Genomic DNA, 10,025 nt, shown 5'->3' on the forward strand with positions numbered 1-10,025 from the left:
AATAGGAAGAGGGGGGAAAAAAGAAAGGCTAAGAAACAAATTATGATCCCCAATACTATCTTTGAACACCATTATAATTCTTTACATCTGTGGTCTGAAATCATTTCCAGTTCACATGTCCCTTCAGAACTGCCAATTTGTTTTTTTTTTTTTTGTTTTTTTTTTAAATCCCTTGGAAACGCACAAGTATTTTATGTTACTTTTTTTTTTTTTATTAGTTTTGTTAAATCGAAGGTGAAAAACTGAAGCTGTAAACATGAACAGGAAAAAAGGTATAGACAAAAACACTAATGTTCAGGACTTAGCTAGTACCTTATAGGTAATGTGTCCTGGAAGTAACATGGAAAATCTTCCCTGAACATGTCCACCACCACTAATGGTAATAGGACACACAGAACAACTGATTTAGAGTGACTTTTATTTACTTTAAACTTACATTCTAAGTCTGATGATCTCTTCATAAATCATGACAGAGCAGCAGTAAGAGAGATGATAATATACAATTATAGTTTGTGCAGAAATAGCAATTTTATATACAATAGAAACTCTTTTAAATCCTTGTATTAAGGGAGTAGTGATGTCATCATGGCTTAACATGTTTGGAGAGTAGAGATGTCACTCCTCCTGTAAACCAGTATCCTTATGGTGGGTTGACAGTGATGTCACTCATCACATGACTCAAATTCAAAATGTTCTGTGATTAATTAACTATAGCTACATCCACACTGTTCTTTGCTGACATGTTTGGAGAGTGAAAGATCGAAAAAAAGTAGGGATGGTTATCTTTTAGCTATGGGATTTGCTATATTCAGTTGCTTGGTCGCAAAATTGTAAATTCCCTCCTGAATGGGAGCACTCTGCTCCTGCTGGTATTGTAGGGTTCTGTGTCCCTTTTCTATTTTTAGTCTCTGAATAACCACTAGATGGCATTATTGTTTACATGTCATTCTCCATTAGTAAGATAATATTATAATTTTTTTTGGGTTAGCCAATAAAGGTATCACTCCTATAATACTTTTGTCTTTTTTGACACAAAAGTATTTAACATCACATAGATTCTCCATTAATTTTATGTTGGGAGTAAATATTTTCTTTTCGCAAAAATTATCAGTGATATTATCAACTGTGATTCTAACTTACATTTTCTAGTACAGTTTTGCACATTTGTCCTGGTCACCAGTTGGTATACATGTCCTCAATTTTTTTTTTCACTAAAATCTACTTGAATTGGTAGGATGCATCAATTTTCAAATCCAGAAATGGATATATTGTACTGGCTCCATCGCAATGACTATTTGGTTATAGAGGGGAGGCCGAACAGCCATTTTCAGAACTACCCTGATAATTGACGGACAGACCACCCTTAATCTTCCCATACTTGATCAGAATTAGGGTTTGTTTTTATTTGTCTCTCCAACATTACTTTTTTTACTAACTTAATAGAGGTGGATACTCGCTTAGAGAAATCTAGTAATGGGCTCACAGGTAATTTAACAATTTAGAGTGAAGTAGGTCTGATAAAAAGAAAAATACACCCACAAGTGATAAGAAATAATATATCAAAGTGATGAAATTCCATAGTCGTTCTTCTTATGTTCACAGCAATCTCCCACTGCACTTGCACTCCACAAATATTGCAGGAAGAGTCTAATACTGATTTCTGGAAAGAGCCTCTAGCTTCTTATTCAGATACTTACTCACTCAGAGTAGGAACCATCAGTGTGTGTGTGTGTGTCTTTTGTGTAAGAGAATATATATATTAAAATAAAATACATATATTATGCGTTATATTTGATAAAAAAAAACAATTTTAATTAACACAATATAAAAAAAAAGGCATAAAGCATATCAAATCCTATAAGAATCCTTAATTGTAAATGCAGTCTTTCCTACCAGAAATAGGTGAAGTGTTAGCGCTATTCAGATGTTAAAACATGTGGTAGATTCACTTTGCCGTGAGGAGACCCGATGTGTCTCCAGAACAGTCCACAGATACAGATTGCGTTGGAGTTTTTGCTGAAGTCTCCACTAATTTTCCCTTATGTTCCATACACATCAGGAGCGCACGCAGTGGGGGTTTCTGGGTCTCCAGAAACCCCTCCCCTCAGCTAAAGAAGTGCCCCTACATAGCGGCGCTGTACTATACAGCAGCCACGGCGCTGTATAGTACAGTGCTGCCGAAACGGAGCTGCTGCACATGCGGGGTTGTTTTTTTTTCTTGGGTGGGGGAGAAAGCCCCCCTTAAAAATCCTGTGTGCGCCCCTGCACATCTGGGGGAAAATCGGCAGAGATTTCTGTACCATATTAGCCAGCAAGGTGGGGACATGTCCGATGGCACCTTACGGCTAATTGAGACTGCTCCTGTATATTGTTAAATTACCTGTTTTTCTTTAAGCTATTCTAACTTATGACATACCTGGCTGGAATGAAATAAGAAAATAGAAATTTGTAAAGCAAGTTCGAGCAGAACACAACAAATCAATTTTCTCCATGTTTCCTTTGTTATTTTGTGGCAGGACTGAGAAGTCTTTATTTATATATTTGTTTGTTGAAATTTAGTGGTATTTTGTTGGTCCTTTTAGCTGCGGTCATTGGAGCATAATTTTTGCACTGTGTACATTAAGTCATTCTCTGCTTGCTATGTAATTCTAACTGTACCTCTAACTTTTGTACTTGCCTTTTATTTACTGTTACCAGGTAAAAGTAGGATCAATCTTTGTTTTTAAACCAACAGAAAGACTGCTGAATCTGTCTGTCTGTCTTCTGTAAAATGATTGCCCCCTATTTATATTCACTGAAATGGTGAGAGGTCCATTTAAAGTGCTTTAGCTTGTATATAGATTTAAAGTAATAATGTGTCCAGCTTAACTGCGGGTACAAAATATGCCTTGTATGTATATTTCCCAGTTACACTTTGAACTACCATGGAGCAATAATAAGCAATGCTATCTAAAAGTCGTGGACAACTCTGCTTTTAATAGTCTATTACATTTTAAATGTTCTGCATTATCTCAACATTCACTGTACTTCCCTATTATATATGCCAGGCTTATGGCATGTATTTTGTGAATGATGATAACATATTGTGCCATAGTAAGCACTTTTATTGGAACATTTCAGTCTTATTCGTTCCTGAACAGAAAACAAAGAAAATAGTTGACCGTAGCAATTATTACACTTGCAGCGTGCTGTGAGAAGATATTAGTGATGGCAACACCTTGGTAATAACATGGGATCTATTAAGCTATCTTTTCAAGAGACTTTACACAGTCGGGCATAGTGACATGGCATTCTAGAAGGGAAAGGATGTGACTACAGATTTGTTTCCTAACACTCAGTGTCGCTGGGGTGCCAAGCTCCATGTGGAACTGCTCAAATCTAATTATAGATTGCCAAGCGGATGGATTGTACCATGCCCCTGAAATCTTTCCACAACAGCCGTAATACCTTCATTTTGAATTCAAGCTTTCAAAGATAAAAGAAAACCAATTATACAAGGGAATAGTTTTGGTACTTTTCGTCTCCTATAAATTATATAGATTATGCAAAGCTTTCACATTTTAAAACCACATTATTTTAATGTTTGAGAGGTTTTCTTATTACTAGCACAATGGCTAATACTAGATTTACTTAGACAACTGATCCTAATTGATCTACTAATAGGCCTGACAACAAAGAATATCTTAATCAGTTTAACAAGTAATAAGATGATTCAGTACAACTGCCTTGGGGGACTTAGAACTTTAATTGTACAACTCCTAGCAAGCAGGGAACATGTATTAAAAGGGAATTTGTGCTCCATCTAGTGGAAATTGAAATATTTCTATTTTATTCAGTTTTGTCTACGTGAATAGTCATAACTAGTATATATTAGTCTTACATTCATTGTATTTTCTAAACTCTGTCATTTGTAAACACAAGAGCATGGCTGCTTGTTTTCACATGAAAATGAATACTGCACATCCATGGGAAGATCTGATTGTTTGAACTCTTTACAGTACAGCCAGATCTATGTGCATTATAGTCACACATGGCAGAGCAAATTGCACACATTTCCTAATTTGTTAATCTGCCAGATCTCGTATCAACACATTGTGGCCTGTCATTACACATCCACACATGTATATTGCAGTTATCATAAAACTAGGTAAAGCTGATCTGTCTCACGCACACCATGATGTCTGGGCCATTTTATCAAAAATATTTGAACTGCCTAACATGATCTAACCTGTGGCCAGTTTTAATGGACTATGATTTTAATAGAACACAAACAATTAAGGTATAAGCTCTATCATGTAAAATATTTTGCAATCAGATGTTTATTACACACTTAGGGATAGATTTACTAAACTGCGGGTTTGAAAAAGTGGAGATGTTGCCTATAGCAACCAATCAGATTCTAGCTGTCATTTTGTAGAATGCACTAAGTAAATGATAGTTAGAATCTGATTGGTTGCTATCGGCAACATCTCCACTCTTTCAAACCCGCAGTTTAGTAAATCTAGCCCTTAGTCTGTGCAGTGTTTGCTGGCTCACTTGTAGAATTGATTTTAATTTTCCATGCCGCTCTGTGCATATAGCCACATACACTACATCAGCAGGGTTCAAATGCAAATGGATTGTGAAGTAAAATAGCAGATACTGAAAACTTGAGAAAGTATGTGTATTAGTTTCAGTTACTCCTAATGCACTTGGCTTATTTTTGTATCGATTGACTTCCAAGTTTAGTTTTCTTAACTGATGTTTAAAAGCTAAAGTGCAACATGGAAGATATAACTATCATTGATCTGATGAGGCTGCTCCTGCACACAGCTGCTTCAAAGTGCACGTAGCAAGTTTAAATGATCAGTGCCACCTGGTTCTCTTCGTTTAGCTAATTAGACATACCAAAGTGCAGATCTGAAACCCGTGGCATTTCAGTGTCTGCAAATCCCTTGAGTATTTCTGAAATTTACATTTTAAACTGTCAACCATTACAAAGAGCTGTAGTAGCCTCATTATTATCATAATCCACATCATTTTAAATTAAATGTCAACACTGTGCTGCGCTTGGTATGTTATAACTTTGTTTATTAGCTGCTCTGGCAGATATTATAGAACCCTGACTTCAGATGTCCTGCTATGTATTTAAAACCTGTTTTATAACGCTGTTTTTAACGTAGCTACACTGCCTATGAATTTGCTGCTGGAATCTAACTTCAGGGAACATTTCTATAGCTCAAAATGATTGTTTTTTTTTTTCTGTTTCCTTAAAAGTTCCAACTGGCTACTGTATTTGTTTGAATGACTCCTGACTTCTACATTATTTTGTCTGCCTATATCCTATTTGCAGGTAGCACTCTTGAAAGGCTGTATGGAAATAATTTATTATAAAACCTGTTTATTTGCATGGATTAAATTTATGGAAAGGCATCTGGTTGAAATAACTTGGGTAATCATTTACATGTTAAATAGTCTGATAAAGCTTTCTTCCTACCTTTTGAGTTTCATTTGGCTAGTTATTTTGTGAATGTTTGTTTAAATTTGTAATACAGTATTTATTAAAATAATGTATTTGTTTGTTTTGACAGCAAATTGTGGATATGCTTTTGTATTTCATACTACTACTTGTTCTTCTTTCTTTACAGGTATGGTACAGAAACTAGACCAGAAGTTGCCAGTAGCTAATGAATATTTGTTGCTTTCTGGTGGTGTTCGAGAAGGAGTTGTGGACTTGGACCTTGATGAGTTAAATGTTTATGCCCGTGGAACAGAATATGACATGGATTTTACCCTGCTTGTGCCAGCTTTAAAACTTCATGACCGGAACCAGCCAGTTACCCTGGATATGCGCCATTCTGCTCTCTGTCACTCATGGCTTAGCCTCCGATTGTTTGATGAAGGGACCATCGCTAAGTGGAAAGATTGTTGTACAATTGTTGACCATATCAATGGGGCAACTAACTATTTTTTCTCCCCAACGAAAGTCGCAGACTGGTTCCATGAGTCAATTAGCATTGTCCTGTCTGAGATTCAGAAGAAACCTCAGAGAGGGATGCCTAAGGTGGAGAAGGTAGAAAAGAATGGCACTATTATTTCCATCATTTTAGGTGTTGGGAGCAGTCGCATGATGTATGACATTGTGCCTGTCGTCTCATTCAAAGGGTGGCCGGCTGTAGCTCAGAGCTGGTTAATGGAAAATCATTTTTGGGATGGCAAGATTACAGAAGAAGAGGTTATCAGTGGCTTTTATTTAGTGCCGGCTTGTTCTTTTAAGGGTAAAAAAGATAATGAATGGCGGTTGTCATTTGCCAGAAGTGAAGTGCAGCTAAAGAAATGCATTTCCAGTAGCTTAATGCAAGCCTATCAAGCCTGTAAAGCCATAATCATAAAGCTTTTATCGAGACCAAAAGCAATCAGTCCATACCATCTCCGTAGTATGATGCTCTGGGCTTGTGATAGACTTCCAGCTAATTACTTGGCTCAAGAAGATTATGCTGCCCATTTCCTATTGGGACTTATTGATGATCTGCAGCATTGTTTAGTCAATAAAATGTGCCCCAATTACTTCATTCCTCAGTGCAATATGCTAGAGCACCTTTCAGAGGAGACGGTCATGTTACATGCCAGGAAGCTGTCTTCAGTGAGATCAGACCCAGCAGAACACCTCCGAACAGCCATAGAGCACGTCAAGGCAGCCAACAGGCTCACCATGGATCTCCAGAGGAGAGGTAGTACTACTAGCATTCCATCACCACAATCTGATGGAGGTGGCGACAACCAGCCGGATGATCGGTTAGCCAAAAAATTACAGCAGCTAGTGACTGAGAACCCAGGAAAATCCATCTCGGTCTTCATCAACCCTGACGATGTAACCAGGCCTCACTTTAGGATCGATGACAAGTTTTTCTAAAACTATCAGATGCTTACATTAAGACTTGATGTGTAGTCTGTGATGTCTCTTGTTTATACATATCCAGCATAGATTGGATCTGACAAGAACAATATGAACTTTTTAATCCTGTTTGTGCAGGACTTTGCAAATTTTGAAACAGTATATTACTATTTCATATGCTGCTTTATCATTTTTAGTTTTAAGGGAGAACATAAGCCTTAATGACCATTTTATGTTTGCTATTGTCTATTTAATTTTGTATACATGATAAAAATTCTGATTTATGTTTTAGAAATTAATCACATTGTGCTTCCATTGTTTTACATAAGGCACAGGCAACTTTTGGTACCCCCAGCTAATGCTGAACTACATCCCTCACACTGCTGAACCAGCTACTAAAGTACTGGCTATCCACGCTCTACATTAATAGAAGACTTGGCAGTGGGGATGGGGGGGTTGGCGAGTACCCAAATGTTGTCCTTTCAGACACTTTGGGATAGATTTACTAAAGCTTCTAAAAGGTAAATGGGAGGTGCTGCCCATAGCAACCACTCAGATTCTAGCAATCATTTTCAAAGTTGTATTCCATAAATGATAGAATCTGATCGGTTGTAATGAGTGACATTTCCTTTTTTCCTTTTTTTCTTAGAGGCATTAGTAAATTACCCTTTGTGATTATGGAGAAAATACTGTAGATTGAGAGTATACTTTCTGTTTATTTGAAGCTTCTATACAGATCCATGAATATGTTTAAAACTATTTAGGGAAATCTACAAATAAGCTCATTCTTGTTAAATAGCACCAACATTATACTGAGGTCATTTTTATGTCTGAATTGGAATGAATCCACATCTGTTCTGTCTCACAAGTTCCAATCCAAAGAATGTTTTAGAGCCTTTAAATTATTTATACTTTTCCTTTCTAGGTTTATTTCTATTGCAGAAAGGTGTAATAAGTAATAAATTAAAATGCTGTAAGTCCATTGATATTTTTCTGCCTATATACTTAACTACTGGAATCTATGGCATGTGACATCAGAGTTTTGGAACAGGATATAATAAATGTAATTTATCATTTAGATAGAATGTACTGGCAGAAGCGGCTTGAATGTTTGTAACATTTATGTAGTTTAGTTTTTTAGAGGTTCTGGCATCTTAAGGACCAGCAGCCTTTGTGGCAGAGTCTACAGAAGAGCTGGATTCAACAGATATAGTTGATGGTTTTCAACAGTGATTTTATAGTTTTATGAAAGTTGTATTCTACATTGTTGTTTTGACCAGCCTATATCAAGCAATTTACTCTTCCCATGAATGTTTAACTCTTTCATCTCCATGGAGCATAAAGTGAAACTGTCACCATCAGTAATTATTTTCTGAATCCTTATTACATGACAAAAGATAAACCGTTGAATTTTCTTTTGTTTCCTCTCACTCTATTGCTGACAATTATTCTGATACTGGTGGCATTATATGCAAATAAGAGGAGACAGACTGAGAAGGCAATATTTTACCTGCAAAAATTGGGAAGTTTTTAATTACACAATACTGTTGTTCCTGCTCTTCATGGAGTTAATAGACAAATATTTATTGATGCACTATTACATGCATGTTATTCTATATTAAGCTCCTCCCTGCCCTTGAGGGATGCTCCAGGAAGCTGGTGTATCCATCCACAACTTTTGAATCCAGCTTCTGATTGGTTCTTCCCCTCATACTCTTAGAACTAATTACCCCACCACAGAGGAGCACCTAGAAAAATCCACAGAGTAACCTCTGGCCAGCCAAGGAATGGAGGAGCTTTGTAACATGTTACAAGTAAAGTGGTAGTGCAGCTTTAAAGGGTCTCCTGTGGTCTCGCATAGTGGAAGCGAACATCACAAACATACCTCCCACATGTCAATAATTTTAGTGAACTCATAAACTGCATTCTCATTAATTATAGGTTAAGCCTAAAATGGCAATCTCCACTGTGTAGTAGGCAACAGTTACACTTTAAAGAGAGCAGTTTGGTTTTAAGTAAGGGTGACTGGTTGAAGTTGACTTTAAAAAAAGCAAACAGTCATCTTGGAGTAGGATACTAACAATTAACAATATTATTGTCTCATGGTGCTGTTTTACATATTCAAACTTTAGTAGATCTGAATAAGGCTGTTGTCATAAGGGGTGCATAGAAAAGCTATAATTAAAAAATAAAATAAAGCAAATTTGATTGCTCTGAGTTAAAGCATCTTTTTCCTGTGCACCAGTTTTCATAAATGTCCTGTTTGGTCTTAAATGACTGCCACTCAGAACAAAAGTTGTACGTTTAAGTGCATGGGACTTTTCCACATTGCTATGTATATGAACCAGTCTCAAGGTACAATTTACAAGAATAAGAAGCTGTGTTTATAGTTTTTGTTGAATGTAGATGACAGGAAGGCATTGATGGGGTCACTTGTTTAACCTGGCAATGCCTTGTCATTAGTGGAAGAAAAATATATAGTAAGTAATCATAAACATTACCCATATGCATTATTTGCACTAATGTTAGTTATATCTATTGTCATGTTTAAATTGTTTCTTTTCATAAAAATGTGCTTACTTCCTCTTGCATAGAATAAACTTATTTTCATTTTCTGGTCTTGGTTCTCCTTTAAATTTGATGTAATGCATTCATCCTGCTGAAATTCTGTGTTCTCATTGATTATGTAAAATGTGTGTGTTTCATACATCATCACACAGAGAAGAAACTTATGTCATTGTGTATCTATGTGCTGCTATCAGACTCCAGATGTATAATTGATATGCATTTTTTTCTCATGCAAATTAAAAATGAAAATCTATTTTGACTGTTGATATTTCTTGTGTTTTTCATGTGCAACAGTGATATTTTCATCTACAGTCCTCAATTAGTGAAAAAATCCTGTACAAAAATGCCTATGCATGTTTTAGTGCAGACATACTGCCTGATCATGATGGGAGTTGTAACTCAGTGCAAAGTAGCTGGAGGGCATATACATGCCAATAAATTAGTTCTCTGAAGGTGAAACTATGTAACTTAATCTGCTCCAGCACACATCACCTTTTTCCTTTAGAGAAAGCAATTGTTTAAGAAGGGGGTGTTTCTCTTTCTTGTAACACTGCACATTTCAAAGCCAGAGCTAATGTTGTTG

General features: G+C 36.3%; 1 protein-coding gene across 1 annotated transcript in view; it reads left to right on the forward strand.

The window, feature by feature from the left end:
* MB21D2 (Mab-21 domain containing 2) overlaps positions 1–9,695 on the forward strand; it is a 95,333-nt gene extending 85,638 nt beyond the window's left edge. Inside the window, exon 2 of the mRNA XM_075202285.1 lies at positions 5,628–9,695. Coding sequence (XP_075058386.1) covers positions 5,628–6,892 — 1,265 coding nt within the window. The 3' untranslated portion in view covers positions 6,893–9,695. The remainder of the gene's footprint in view (positions 1–5,627) is intronic.
* The last annotated feature ends 330 nt before the right edge of the window (positions 9,696–10,025 follow it).

This window comes from Mixophyes fleayi, chromosome 3 (assembly GCF_038048845.1).
Source record: "Mixophyes fleayi isolate aMixFle1 chromosome 3, aMixFle1.hap1, whole genome shotgun sequence".
In the NCBI taxonomy this organism is placed as follows: domain Eukaryota; kingdom Metazoa; phylum Chordata; class Amphibia; order Anura; family Limnodynastidae; genus Mixophyes; species Mixophyes fleayi.